General features: G+C 49.8%; 1 protein-coding gene across 2 annotated transcripts in view; it reads right to left on the bottom strand.

The window, feature by feature from the left end:
* The window catches only part of HUNK (hormonally up-regulated Neu-associated kinase), a 91,521-nt gene extending 76,289 nt beyond the window's left edge, over nucleotides 1–15,232 (bottom strand). Inside the window, exon 1 of one of the 2 annotated variants that reach the window (XM_085623107.1) lies at nucleotides 13,676–15,232. In XM_085623107.1, the coding sequence (XP_085479233.1) occupies nucleotides 13,676–13,945 (270 nt within the window). In that variant the 5' untranslated portion in view covers nucleotides 13,946–15,232. Of the gene's footprint in view, nucleotides 1–104; nucleotides 150–13,675 lie in introns of those variants that run through there. The other variant, XM_085623108.1, reaches the window with a different exon arrangement.
* Between the last annotated feature and the right edge of the window lie 581 nt (nucleotides 15,233–15,813).

Genomic DNA, 15,813 nt, shown 5'->3' with positions numbered 1-15,813 from the left:
GGCGCTAATTTTAGAAGCTCTTTGCCGGTGTACCTGCGTGATGAAGCAAAACACTCGCCTTGGCCCTCGCTCCCACCGCCAGCCTCGGGCGCGCGCATTTTTACCTGCGTCACCCTTTCAAGCAGATGCGCCATCCAATGAAGTGTCTCGGTTCCTCTCTCTGGTGGCCCATAAATCCACGCTCGCCGTCTCCTCCAAAGGCACCCATTTTTCATCAACCCTTCTTTCTTATTTTCTAAATGTAATTAATGTCATGCAGGACAAAGCTGTTTCCCCTGGAGACTCTCCTCACCTTCGGTTGTGAGTCTGGCAGACTGTTTTTTTTGTGTGGGTTTTTTGTATTTTATTTGAGGTCTTACGTTATTGCGCAGCTCACTGCGAGACCTACTGTTTAAAACATACATATAGTGGGCTTTGGCTCAACCCAGAGAGGTAAGACTCTATCACATCATGCTATTGATAGTCACTGTATTATTCCGCCTAGTGTACTTGCCTTGCAAAGCATGATGAACTATTTTACATCTCAGAAGTACAGTGATTCATGTTACATTCTTTGTCACATAGTTGCATTTACATAGAAGGCGATCTGCTTGTGTTTTGTCACTGCTGCCGGCTTTTGAAGATATTTAAATCAGGACTCAAAATGAGAGCCATATTTTGCCTCTGCCAATGCTTGTTGAATTAATGGCCGGGAATGGGAGATGCACTCCTCGGAGATGGAGCAGCCTAAGGGTTTTGAGGATATTAATTTAAAACTTGGCACATGAAGTGATGGACTCAAATTCATTCAATAAGTTGTCATGCTTTCTGTAACAAATGTGGGCAGCTATTTGTTTCACCACAATCCTCGAATCCACGCACTTTTTTGATGTGGTGTGGTGGGGGTGGAGTGACAGCTTCACACCTCACCGGCATTTCCAAACTCTGATCACTGTTCACAAGGTCTCACACAGAAGAGCCCCTTCCATACATCTGGTGCCCACAGCCACCCTCTACCCACTGTCGTCTGCCTGGCACCTGAGCTCCTCCTGACCCTCCTTGCTATCCAGCCTCACAGACGCATGGGACACAGAGGGCTGCGGGGGAGCACTGTATCCACTGAACTACACTCCCCTCTTTTAAGTGCTTGAAAATGGCTGGTAAGCAGCATAAGCGCTAGAGTGAACCCCACTGTTTGCAACACAAAATACTATGCTTTATCTGTAACACAGAATGGTGTGCACAATGCCCCCACTGCAGCTTATGCTTTATGTGTAACAGAAGGGTGTGCATAATGCCCCCACTGCAGCTTATGCTTTATCTGCAACATGGAAGGGTGTGCATGATCACCAACACAGAAGGGTGTGCATTATCTGCAACACAGAAGGATGTGCATTAGCTGCAACACAGAAGGATGTGCATTATCTGCAACGCAGAAGGATGTGCCTTAGCTCCAACACAGAAGGATGTGCCTAGGCTCCAACACAGAAGGGTGTGCATTATCTGAAACACAGAAGGATGTGCATTATTGGCAAAACAGAAGGATGTGTATTATCTGCAAAACAGAAGGTGTGCATTACCTGCAACACAGAAGGATGTGAATTGTCTGCAACGCTGTATGATGTGCATAACTGCAACACAGAAGTGTGTGCATTATCTGTAACACTGTACGATGTGCATTAACTGCAACACAGAAGGGTGTGCATTATCAGCAACACAAAAGAGTGTGCATTATCTGCAACACAGAAGGGTGTGCATTATCTGCAACGCTGTATGATGTGCATAACTGCAACACAGAAGTGTGTGCATTATCTGTAACACTGTACGATGTGCATTAACTGCAACACAGAAGGATGTGCATTATCTGCAGCACAGAAGGATGTGCATTATCTGCAACTCCGAAGGGTGTGTATATGCAACACAAAAGAGTATGCATTATCTGCAAAATAGAAGGGTGTGAATTATCTGCAACACAGAAGAGTGTGCACTATCTGCAAAACGGAAGGATGTGCATTATCTACAACAGAGATGGGTGTGCACTATCTCCAATAGGGTAGGGTGTGCATTATCTGCAACACAGGCTGGTGTGCATTCTATGCAGCTCAGAAGGGTGTGCATTGTCTGCAACACAGAAGGATGTGCACTACCTGTTACACAGAAGGGTGTGCATTATCTACAGCACAGAAGGGTGTGCATTATCTGCAACACAGAAGGATGTGCATTAGCTGCAACACAGATGGATGTGCATTATCTGCAACGCAGAAGGATGTGCCTTAGCTCCAACACAGAAGGATGTGCCTAGGCTCCAACACAGAAGGGTGTGCATTATCTGAAACACAGAAGGATGTGCATTATTGGCAAAACAGAAGGATGTGTATTATCTGCAAAACAGAAGGTGTGCATTACCTGCAACACAGAAGGATGTGAATTGTCTGCAACGCTGTATGATGTGCATAACTGCAACACAGAAGTGTGTGCATTATCTGTAACTCTGTACGATGTGCATTAACTGCAACACAGAAGGGTGTGCATTATCAGCAACACAAAAGAGTGTGCATTAACTGCAAAACAGAAGGATGTGCATTATCTGCAACACAGAAGGATGTGCATTATCTGCAGCACAGAAGGATGTGCATTATCTGCAACACAGAAGGGTGTGCATCAGCAACACAAAAGAGTATGCGTTATCTGCAACACAGAAGGGTGTGAATTATCTGTAACACAGAGGAGTGTGCACTATCTGCAAAACGGAAGGATGTGCATTATCTGCAACACAGAAGGATGTGCATTATCTGCAGCACAGAAGGATGTGCATTATCTGCAACACAGAAGGGTGTGCATCAGCAACACAAAAGAGTATGCATTATCTGCAAAACAGAAGGGTGTGAATTATCTGTAACACAGAAGAGTGTGCACTATCTGCAAAACGGAAGGATGTGCATTATCTACAACAGAGACAGGTGTGCACTATCTCCAAAAGGGAAGGGTGTGCATTATCTGCAACACAGGCTGGTGTGCATTCTATGCAGCTCAGAAGGGTGTGCATTGTCTGCAACACAGAAGGATGTGCACTCCCTGTTACACAGAAGGCTGTGCATTATCTGCAGCACAGAAGTGTGTGCATTATCTGCAACACAGAAGGATGTGCATTAGCTGCAACACAGAAGGATGTGCATTATCTGCAGCACAGAAGGGTGTGCATTATCTGCAACACAGAAGGATGTGCATTAGCTGCAACACAGAAGGATGTGCATTATCTGCAATGCGGAAGGATGTGCCTTAGCTCCAACACAGAAGGATGTGCCTAGGCTCCAACACAGAAGGGTGTGCATTATCTGAAACACAGAAGGATGTGCATTATTGGCAAAACAGAAGGATGTGTATTATCTGCAAAACAGAAGGTGTGCATTACCTGCAACACAGAAGGATGTGCATTATCTGCAGCACAGAAGGATGTGCATTATCTGCAACACAGAAGGGTGTGCATTATCTGCAGCACAGAAGTATGTGCATTATCTGCAGCACAGAAGGATGTGCATTATCTGCAACACAGAAGGATGAGCATTATCTGCAACACAGAAGGGTGTGCATCAGCAACACAAAAGAGTATGCATTATCTGCAAAACAGAAGGGTGTGAATTATCTGTAACACAGAAGAGTGTGCAGTATCTGCAAAACGGAAGGATGTGCATTATCTACAACAGAGACGGGTGTGCACTATCTCCAAAAGGGAAGGGTGTGCATTATCTGCAACACAGGCTGGTGTGCATTCTATGCAGCTCAGAAGGGTGTGCATTGCCTGCAACACAGAAGGATGTGCACTCCCTGTTACACAGAAGGCTGTGCATTATCTGCAGCACAGAAGGGTGTGCATTATCTGCAACACAGAAGGATGTGCATTAGCTGCAACACAGAAGGATGTGCATTATCTGCAACGCGGAAGGATGTGCCTTAGCTCCAACACAGAAGGATGTGCCTAGGCTCCAACACAGAAGGGTGTGCATTATCTGAAACACAGAAGGATGTGCATTATTGGCAAAACAGAAGGATGTGTATTATCTGCAAAACAGAAGGTGTGCATTACCTGCAACACAGAAGGATGTGCATTATCTGCAGCACAGAAGGATGAGCATTATCTGCAACACAGAAGGGTGTGCATTATCTGCAGCACAGAAGGATGTGCATTATCTGCAGCACAGAAGGATGTGCATTATCTGCAACACAGAAGGATGAGCATTATCTGCAACACAGAAGGGTGTGCATCAGCAACACAAAAGAGTATGCATTATCTGCAAAACAGAAGGGTGTGAATTATCTGTAACACAGAAGAGTGTGCACTATCTGCAAAACGGAAGGATGTGCATTATCTACAACAGAGACGGGTGTGCACTATCTCCAAAAGGGAAGGGTGTGCATTATCTGCAACACAGGCTGGTGTGCATTCTATGCAGCTCAGAAGGGTGTGCATTGTCTGCAACACAGAAGGATGCGCACTCCCTGTTACACGAAAGGGTGTGCATTATCTGCAGGACAGAAGGGTGTGCATCATCTGCAGCACAGAAGGATGTGCATTATCTGCAGCACAGAAGGATGTGCATTATCTGCAACACAGAAGGGTGTGCATCAGCAACACAAAAGAGTATGCATTATCTGCAAAACAGAAGGGTGTGATTTATCTGTAACACAGAAGAGTGTGCACTATCTGCAAAACGGAAGGATGTGCATTATCTGCAACAGAGACGGGTGTGCACTATCTCCAAAAGGGAAGGGTGTGCATTATCTGCAACACAGGCTGGTGTGCATTCTATGCAGCTCAGAAGGGTGTGCATTGTCTGCAACACAGAAGGATGTGCACTCCCTGTTACACAGAAGGGTGTGCATTATCTGCAGCACAGAAGGGTGTGCATTGTCTGCAACACAGAAGGATGTGCACTCCCTGTTACACAGAAGGGTGTGCATTATCTGCAGCACAGAAGGGTGTTCACTCCCTCTAATACAGAAGGATTTGCAATTATCTGCAACACCGTTGGGCGTGCAATGATCGTGGTCGAACTCGGCGGTAAGTGCACAGTAATCGTGCCTCGCTCTGACAGCCAATGCCCTGACGATGCGGCACTGGGGCCCTCAGGCACGCGGCTCCACGGCCGCGGCTCGCTCCCGGTGACACCACCCCCGAGCCCGGGGAGCGGAGCAGGCGCATCTCGCTCGAGTATCTCAAAGGGGGCGCTGCCTACGCATTCGACATTAGTGCCTGCGGGCACAACTTCCTTTCAGATCTATTTTTAAGTCTGACTCATGCAGCGGATTCGTTAACAAAAGGAAAGTAATTCTGAATCAAAGCAGCAGCCCCGGGAGTGGAGGGCCGTCTCGGGGCAGACTTCGTGCTCACACGAGAGATTGCATCGACCTCCTTAAACCGGGGATTTAAAGGCGAGCCTCGCGTACGTTGTCTCGACGCCGCCTCCAGATCTACTATTTTACTGGGATTTAGACTTCAGACGGCGGAAGGGGGAGGGGGAAGTGGCAACAGTGCTGTGGAGATGGGTCGTTTGCTAGAATGCTTGCTGGTAACTGCGGCGCAATGATGTAAACAGCGCGAAAGGTGTATTTCTGCAAATGCGGGCCTCTGAGCGCAGTATTACCCATTGTTTTAGGTCTGCTTTGATTTTACTAAAATCATACGTAAAATGCAACTCCAGGAGCTTCCAACCAGCCCTTTCCATCCATTGGTCTGTCAATGTGTCATTCAGATGTTTCACTCACTTCTGCATGCCTGTGCTTTTTGAGACCACTAAAATATGTTTGCCAAGTTTTTTTTATATTTGCGAGGGTCGAGCACTTTCTCGATAATAACGGTTTAAAACCAGGACAAAACTTACACCCGTACTAAGCCAAAAGGCTGCCAGCCAACGACATATCTAGTAATGTCAATGAAATTTGGCCAGCAGTGAAAACGAAGAAAAACATTTGCTTTGGTTTTCTGCAGCTCGATTCGATACCCTAGCAGAGGTACATACTGTGAGCTCCTAAAGCCCTCTACCAACTGGCCCGAGTCATGAATAAAACCATCCCTTTATGGCTTTTAAGTCATTCGCACTAGGCATTCTGGGACTTGTGGTTTTGCTTATAATATATCCACCTCTCAAATTACTTTCATATATTTTCACTATACGAATTCACCACTAACCCCTTATAGGTTCCAAAGTAGCGTGCTACTCGCCGAAAAAGCGCTTCAACACCCTATCAAGGGTAGCAAGCGCTATATAAATGCAAATCCTTTCCCCTCTTCTATCCCTCCACTATCCTTCTAAATCCAAATAACAGACTAACATATGCACTGCTCATATTACTTTCATATTTTTTACTATAATAATTCACCACTAATTGTTTATGGGTTTCGGAGTAGCGTGCTACTCGCCGAAAAAGCGCTTCAACGCCACGTCAGAAGTAGCGCTATATAAATGCAATTACAATACAATAGAATTGTTATGTTATGGGCTCTAGTGCAGAGACTCACCCTGGAAGGTGAAGCTCGGCGCTTTGCTACGCAGGGTCAGGCTGCGTCACAAAGCTTTCTGAAAGGTAAGCAAGGCCCCTGGAGGTATTAACAGTGGAGTATCAAGTTAATAATGTAGGTTGACTAAATTATACAGGAAGGGAGGGCAAACCCTGCAGCATTTGTGCCTGATGGCTTCAATCAACAACTGAAGGTGACCAGTTATCTTTGGTGAAGTGTTGCAGCACTGATCACCGCACGCACCCCTTGCCCAGCAATTTTCCTCACTTTTTATCCGTTTGAGCTAGATATAGGTTATGCAGAAGATGATAAATTATGCGGTGTGTGGCAAACCCATAAATATATGGAAAAACACTGGGGCAGCACAGTCACGTTTTTCAGTGGCCCTGGGTGTCGCGTAAGTCAGTCTCCGCTGAAAGCGATAACATGCGCATGCGCACACTGCACATGATTCTCAAAAAAAGATCCTGTTGCGTATGTAAATAATGTACATACCCCATGGCATATTTGAATCTATTTAGCACATCTCATTTGGACAGTGTCAATGCAACTGCTAAGAAAGCACCCTGCACATTCAGTGCACGCCTACAATGCAGTGAGTACATAGTAAGTTGCACATTTGAGGGAAACGCTCTTACATATATCTGAGCTCCCAGTGTACACCCAAATCGGCCGTGTGCAACTTGTCCACCAATAAATGAGATTCCTCTGTAGAATATTCACGCCACATGATCCATCATCCCTTGTTGTCAGTGGATTACTATTGCTAAGAGACGGGAGGGGCTTAACAGCCACAGCAGGAGATATTGCTGTGCGCGTGGACAGCATGACAGGAAGTGGTGGAACCAAAACTAAATGTCAACAGACACAGGAGCCCCAAGAGACAGGGCTCGGACAGAGTTCGAGATGGCGAAGGGTGCACGTGAGACGAGGCAGAGGTGGCTGGGACTGGTTGCGCGCGCCTGGGTCGCTCTGCTGTTGCATTCTGTTTCCATGACGACGCTAAGGCAGTGATCTGCAATATGCAGATGACAGTAAGGCAGGCAATGGGGGAGGCCAGCGGAGGAGGAGAAGGCAGGTCACCCAGAGTATAATAGAGGATCAAGCGATAGTTAAGTAGGTAGTTCAAGTGTAAAGTATTGCTTCCCACGTGCTTGGAAGGAAGAAGGCGGGAGTGTTGTCTTTTATATGTAAATGAGGGAGACAGAGACGGGTCCTAAGGCCCTGGAAGAACTATTGCCTGTGGAAAGGGAGGAGAGAGGCAGGTCATGTGAGGAGCTGTGGCCTTATTGTCAGGGCCACTGGAATCACACAATTCAATGGCCACAGCTGTTTTAGCATAATTATGGATTTGCCTCATTTGCCACATAATTCATCATCTGCTGCATGGATTTTAACAAAAATAATTGTTTCTGGCTCAAACGGATCAAAAGTTACTAAAAACGTGGCAACCTCTGTCAGGAGCAGTAGAATGCCCTTCCCAAAGGTAAACTTGTCATCTTTCAGTTACTTATTTTTGCATCTGGTTGTTAAAGTGGCACTAATGAGGCGAACTATTTGCCCAGACAGCATTACCATGTGTAAACATTACAAAATAATGAAGTAATACTATAAAAAAATGTGCCGCACAATTTGTCTTTATTGCTACACAATTTAGTCAACCCTGCGGCATAATTTGATGCTCCCCTGCCTCATAAGTCCAGTGGGCCTGAATATAAACAGTGAATATGAGGGGCAGTGTCGGGCCCTGTGAAGAGATGTGGTTCAGCCGGTGAATACGAGGGGCAGAGGCAGGTACTATGAGAATCGGTGGCCTGTTGTCATCGTACTTAAGGGATAGAGCCAGGCCTTCTGAGGAACTAAGGGGCCCAATCAGTGAATGTGAGGCACAGGGGCCTACCTTTACCCTGAATGAGTGACAACGGCAAGACCCGGGAGAAGCTATGGACTATAGTCCGTGAGCATGAGAGGCAGAGGCAGGCCCCGCGGGGAACGGAGGCGTATAGCCAGTGAATAGTTCTGGGGGGGGAGCTAAGGTCCCATCGGTGAATGTGAACCGGATCCGGGAAGGAAATGTGACTGTAATTGGAAATGGGAGAGACGGGCGCGGGCCGGAGAGGGGCTTTGTTCTATAATGAGTGGGTGGAGTGGACAGAGGCTGGCCCTGGGCGGTGGGTGGAGTGGACAGAGGCTGGCCGTGGGGGTGACCGGGTGAGCCTGCAGTAAATTATGTGAATGGGAACTGAAGGGCGTGGCAGTCTGTCGTACAAATACCTATGCAACGCTCTGTTGGTATTCAAACAGGAAAAATACCCCTCAGGGGGGCAAGCCTTAACCGGAGCAGATCAGGCGGACACGTGCTGACCAGCGTCCTTCTTTATAGGTGGAAAATGTAGGTTGTTTGTCTTCCTGGGAGCGGGCCAGAGGTTTCCAAGTGTTTTGCGCCCACACAACCCTTCACATCTTCAACTATTCATGACGCAATAAACCATGCATACAAGTGGTCACCTCACGTTTGAAATAAAACGCGCCCCTCCCAGCGCAGATGTGCTAGCTGGCCAACAAATAAACTAAGGCTCAGATGGAGTAATTATGTCCCCTGCCACAAGGGGGCGCGGCAGGAGACTGCACGATTCCAGCCTTCCTAGCGCACTGAGGCGAAACTTCACACATAGCCTTTTCGTTCTGCAAATTATTCTAGTTGCAGAGGAGACGTGTGCACTGCCCCCACCCCAAGCATTTGACATTCCATTCTGCAAAGCAGAGGGGGGCTGAAAGCCAAGCCCCTCGGTTTACCAATCTAGTCAGTGTGGCAAAGTGTGAACGCTCCAGCCACCAGTGGAACACATCCCCTCTGCCTGGGAACAAGAAGAGATGCCCTCTGCTCTAAAGGTGATATCGAGCACAGGGTTTCAGATGACCACAGAGGCAGCCATCACCCAACCTACCCAACAAAGCACCAATTGTGTGCGCTGCATTCCTGCACCATGGTGAGGGCGGGTGCTGCATGCAGTTGTCGGTTTGAATAAAGTAGTTGTGTAAAATACCGTGCAAACTATGATTAACTATAAAATGTCAGATCGTGATTGTGATCCAAACTGAAAGTAATAATGTGTAAAAATGTGTTTTTATTATTCACATATAAGAACTTCTGTGATCTATATTAATTCTTTTTAAGTTTAAAAAAAATCTGTTTTAAACTTTTGTATACTTTTATGGACACAAAATTTGTATCCGAATAAAGTTTTAATTGAATTGAATTGAATAAAGTAGGCCTCCTCGACGTGTTCAGACATTAACACGTGTCACTGGTGGGAAACAACCACGTTCTGTGCAGCCAAGTGCATAGAGCACGGATTAATGTGATGCCCATTTCTGCGCCTGGGCACCCTTCTATGGAATATAGCGTGCTGAACACATTTCTTAACATAACATTTTGGGTCCTGGTGTTCTCAGAAGTATTCCCAGCACTTAACATTGTCCAGGATGACCCTCCATGGAGAGGCCTCCACGTGTTGCCATCTGGGAGCACGCCTGGCATGGGAGTGCCCTGTCCTCCATACTAATCGCAGGCTTACTCACTGTCTTGGGGTGCCACTGATGTATAGGGTTCTGCACTTTGTCTCGTACTACTTTAAATCTATTTTACTCCCCCTGATTGGGCTTGGTGTTCTTTCAGGGTTTGTTTCGTGACTGCGGCTTTGAGTTACCCCTGACTCAAACTCTTCGCAAGATCCCTTCCTCCACTGCCTTCAGCTATTCATGGTTGGACGTGAGCAGAAATCCCATAAACAGAGATTCTCGTGTTGGGATCATCTACTAAGTTCTGGCCATGGGATCGGGGAGCGTGCCCAGAACCATCAGTGCTAGCACAGGACATGCGCATCTTCCCAGGTGTAGAGCTTTTCGTTGCACCCCAGGGTAGCGCCTTGAGTCAAGACTCAGGGAGGCCACTCATGCATGGGACGTGAAATGGGATGCTCCCATTCCTCGTGTAGTCCAAGGAGCGCTGGCCGTGATCCACCTCTAAAGTAGGTAAGGTGAAGAGTCTACACCAGCGTTGCCGCCTATATTTGGTGAGTCGCCAAGAGCGAGTAACGAAGGCAGTTGCATGTGCCCTCCTCGGCCTGAAGCTGCTGGGCATCCTTGAGACACTGCGCTGACTTCTAGCCTGCAACCGGATCCAGAATACCATCTTGGCTTCTGGCCATCAGGTCCACCATGCGTAGACCTTCCATGTCTTGCGGATCCAACGCGGGCCTAGGTTCTCTGCGGAAGCCTGTGATCCTCAGCCCTTTTTCAGCAGCGCCTTCCTGCAGGAAGAAACGCGTGGGCTGCCCACGCTTCGTTGCTCGGGTAACCATCCTCTGGAACGTATTTCCTACCAACATAACTGCTACCGGGAAATCGCGGAGAACTTTGCTCCATGCTCTGAAGTCCTTCCCTCCTCCACTTATCCTCCCCTGCTGCTCTGCTCTTTGCTTCAACTTCAAATGCTGGAGGCCACACCTTGCAGGAGGATGCGCTTCCTAAATTATTTGAGGGATATTTAAAAAAAACGTTTTGCTCTGCTCTAAAGAAGTCCTGGAATTAGAAGGATCTCTGACTTCTAGCATAATTTGATGTATAACTGGTGCACAATTTCACGCTATCTGGGGGCAAATTCCCCAAGGGAAAGCCGTCTAGAATATTTCTTCTGGAATCCCTTGGCTAATATTGTAAGATCCCTCTCTTGTGAAAGTGTCCTACAAGGCGCGTGGAGTGCTTAATTTTGAGCCTGTGGTTTTCGGTGCTCGGCACCAGCACTTAATTGTCAACACCGGGGCTTGTGACAGTCTGCCACATGGTGACAAAGTCTGTCTGATTTAAAGACGAGCACAACAAGAGTTGTTTATCAATTCTATATACATAAAAAAATGACTACTGACTGCTGCCCACGTCATTCTTATAGCTTTGGGAGCCTGGAATAGTCTGATTTGTCCCACATGTGATGATTAGTAAATGTGTTGATGCTGCCATTGGCTGCGCTGGCAGGGACAGTGAGTGGTGCAAGCTGCGGGCCCTGGCACTTATTTTTTTACAAATTAAGCACTGCGCGTGTGCCCATTCTGTATTGTACAGCGTTTTACGGGAGGTGACAGTAGATGCTGAATAGGACCCGTGACACCCCTTGTAAGTAGGGAAGAGACTGCTGTTGATCTGACGGCCAAGCTGAGGTTTGAGGGCTACCTCTGCAACCAAACACAGACTAATGTCCAAAAAGAAGGAAGTCGTGCGCAGCAATCATGTACCCAAAGCTAAGTATTTTGTGCCATGCAAGGGGTTACTATGCGACACGTGGGACCCTACTACCCCCAACAGTGGCTCAACAAATGCGAGCCAGCCTCAGCACAGTAGTCTAGCCTGAGAGCTCCTGACGGAATCCGGAGGGGGGGGGGGGTCCCTCCGTATACGTGCAGCACCCCCCCTCCCCCCCCCCCTCTCAAGTTTCATTACGCCACGGACCCCTAATATACAGCGTGCGCTAAAGTGCTTTAACTTCACAGACAGATTCCAGCTCGGAGCACGGAAATGGTGCATCACAGGTCACTCGATGCACGGACAGCGCGCGCGCATGATGCGCTGCCAAGGAACTCTGCGCGTGCGGTGTAGTTTGCCTTGGTAGTGGGACTACGCACGTCCAAAGCTTTGCTCGTGCACTCCGCGCTCTAAGGCTGAAAGTGACATTTGCTCACGCTCTTTTGCTCTGTAACATGACTGCAGGAACATTGGCTGTACTAGAGTCACCGGCATAACTAGTCAAGGCGCTATATGTAAAGACAAACTACAGCATCGGAAGATACCAATAAAAACAGTACAATAAACTAAACTATACTACTGATCACGCCAAATGGATGTGTTTGTTTGCGCTGTCTGCATGCACGCATCGCAACAAAAATAAAACTGGGCGATACACAGCATGCAACAATATATCATTACAATGCCGGACGGAACACAGATAATGGACGCGTTTCTGCTCACGCTGTGTGCACGCCAGCAATGCCCTAGTATTCAATGCTGTACATTAAGCTACAACATAATGTTACACCGACGACAGCTAACAGTTACCAGCTGTTGCTGCAGGAACTCAAGAGCTTGCACACGGTGACCAGGTGATGATCTGTCACTAGGGCACGAGTTACTTCCTGTGAGTTCATCTAACAAACCAGAGCAATGTCCTTCCGCCCGCAGAACTCCTCCACTGGGCGCAGTCTGCTGAGCAGACGAGGAAAGTGCGCCTAGAAGGCAGAGTTCGTCAGCTGTGCTCACCGGGTGCATCACTGGCGAAAAAGTCATCAGTCTGTGCCACCGCTGTCAACACGGTGACACTGGCAGCACCCCGCCATGCCCCACAGAACACCCAGCACAACGGCGGGAGGGCAGAGTGAGCCTGGAGGGCAGAGTGAGCCTGCAGGGCAGGGAGCGACCACAGGCCCTCCCGGCGTGTCCTCGGGCAGACCAGCCCCCCAGGAACTCGCCTCGCTGCTGCAGTGCAGAGTCCCCAACCCTCTGGGCGTCGAGGTAGACAGAAGAGATGTCCCCATTACTACTTTTTATCCTCGGCATTGCAATCTTCGGGGCTTATTTACAAGCTCCTTGCGCCACAAGTACGTCACTTTTCCCATGTTAAAAAGGGCGTAAAAGTGGCGCAAGGCGCTTGTAAATAAGCCCCTTCGTATCTGTGTTTTGTCGGCCAATCACCTGTTTTATGTTAAACAACCGGTTAAATACAAAAGTGCGCACAGTATCAGGTCGCTTTTTGCACGTGGGTCAACCTATAGTGGCCGAGAAAATGACACGCACAAAAGATCCAAGCAACGTTTGGGCACCCTTATCCTCTTCGCTAAACAAATATCTGCATGGTTTCACACAGGCACTACGCTAGCTCGAGGAACTATCCTTTTGCAAAACTCGGGACTGAGCCCAAAAACCGTGTGTGTGCTCGTTTTTTACACACGATTTCACACTCATTCCGGGACTCAAAGTAAAGCATTTTTGTGCGACCCCCCCCCCCCCCCCACACACACACACCTATATACTCTTCCAACAACTCATGTCGATGCTACTTATCGGGACAGCACCGACAGACCCCTCGTTCCCCTCCACCCCTCCTGGATACACACAAACGCGGGCCCTTACCTTCTCCCCGGTGACCACGTGCAGGCCCTCGCGCACCTTGGCGAAGGAGCCCTCACCCAGCTTCCGGCCGATGAGGTAGCTGCCCACCCGCTTGGTGTGCTGGAAGCTGCGCAGGCTGTCCCGGGAAACGGTGCTGACGGAGGCCGGCAGGAAGGAGGACCCCTCCTCGGGGACCGAGAGCGAGCGCTCCCCGCTGCCGCTCCCGAAGAAGCAGTCCGGGGAGCTGCTGGTGGGGGAGTCTCCGAGCCCGTCCCCGGCGGCGGCCGGCATGGTCCCGGGGCGGAGGGGCGTGTGCGGGGCCAGGGGTGCGGGCACAGAGGGCGATGGATCGCCGAGCAGGAGACAGTGTCCAAGCGCAGTCCAGCACTTGCGCTAACAAGTGCGTAAATGGGACTCTAAACAGCAACGCAGCCTTTACTCCTCCAAAACAGTGTGTCCAAAATGTGTGCACCCGCAGCAGCGCCAATCACGGAAAATATCCCAGGATACAGTCTTGGAGCTAGCAAGCTCCAGCGCTTTCACGAGTGTCCAGCACAACTCTGCGCCGTGGCGCTTCAAATGGCACAGAATCAGGACAGCAAACGTTGCGACACCGAAGGTCTCTGAAAACAGAACTCCCGGAGGTGTCTGGGCTGCGCAGATGTGATCTCCCGCTGAAGACGACGGCCAGTGTGGGAGTGTGCAGGGCAGCGACTCGGGCACCACGGGGTGACTGCGCCACACGTGTGCGCAACGAGCCAAGCCTAGGAGCTGTGTGCGCAGAGCGGCTGTGCCAGGCGCCCCTCCTGAGATCGGAGTATGCTTTGAGCGCGTTGGCAAGGAGGGGCAGCAGAGGCGGGCGCAGGCGTGCAGCAGCAGACTGTGCCAGGAGGTGGTACACACGGCGCGCACACACACGGCAGCCTCTCAACGGTGCCACAGTGCGCACCGGCGCGGAGGGGAGGCTGCAGGGACTAGGCTGGGACTGAGGGCAGCTCTGCGGGTTCTAGCCTGAGAGCGAGGGCCAGTCTGCAGGGTCCGGGGCTAGGAGAGGATAGAGCCTTGCAAGGTCCAGGCTGGGTGGGAAGAGACTCCGACAGGGTCCTGTCTGGCAGGGATGAGGATCTCAAAGCGGGATCCAGGCGGCGAGAGATATGAGCTCCGCGTTAGGGTCGAGGCTGCCAGAGAGGCAGCATTTGCTCTGTTGGCAGCAGCCCCACAGCTTACTCGGTGTGAAGTGGGCTGGTGCGGGGCTCCTTCCTAGAAAACCTAAATATCCGTCTGTGTGACAGAGGGTCTGGCTCTGCTGCTCAGTGTAGGAGGCGCACGTGCCCCCGGGCTCCCTCTCAGCCTGGCCTGGCTCTCCGCTCCCGGTGCAGGGGTCGTGCCAGGGGAAGCAGTGGGCGCAGCTTGCAGAGAGGGTGCAGAAGGCTGGGTGCCTCCTCGTCGCCCGCTGCTCTCACGGACAGGCTTCTCTCGCCCGAGGTTTGAAGCTGCAGTAACCTAATCCGCTCACTGTTGGCGGCGGGAACAGATGTGCTCTGAGCTCAGCCTTTCGAACAGCTCCAGACCCCAGCTCCCTGCTGCAGTGCCCGCCCCTCCTCCCCTCGCACCGTGAGCCTGGGAACAACAGGCTGCGCAGGCACCTGAAGTGTCCGCCTGCCTCGCTGCCCACTTAGGCTCTCTACGCGGACGGACAGGTTCCGCTCTTGCCTCGGTGTAACGCGCCCTCCACCCACAGACCTTTATTTTTTCTGGTCTACCTGTGTGTGTGTGTTGAGGGCGGGTGGTCTAATTCAGACCTATTTAGCATACAAAAGACTTCACATTGTGGCCTCGCTTTCTAGTTAATAACACAGAGGGGGCGTGGTGCTTAGACCAGTGTGTCCATCAGTTCTCACCTGGATGGCGAGGGTGCCGCCCTTTCAGCACGTGCCTGTGCACGAGGAACGCCTTTCCACCCATTTTACAACAGGCACGTGCCCTTCAGCCTTTTGCAGCTTCCAGCAACCGGAGCTGTAGAGACCCTCCAGCAAGGTGCTGTTTTTAAGCCACCCTCATACTTCCTGGCACTTTACACCAGGATGTGCATGGCACTATAGCATTATAGCCTTGAAATGGAGTTTCAATATGTAGAAATCTTGTGTATGAGGGTTTAT

The sequence above is a fragment of the Triturus cristatus genome, chromosome 8 (assembly GCF_964204655.1).
Source record: "Triturus cristatus chromosome 8, aTriCri1.1, whole genome shotgun sequence".
NCBI classification, from domain to species: domain Eukaryota; kingdom Metazoa; phylum Chordata; class Amphibia; order Caudata; family Salamandridae; genus Triturus; species Triturus cristatus.
The sequence above is the reverse complement of the archived record's forward strand: the minus strand, read 5'-3'. Positions and strand labels throughout refer to the sequence as shown.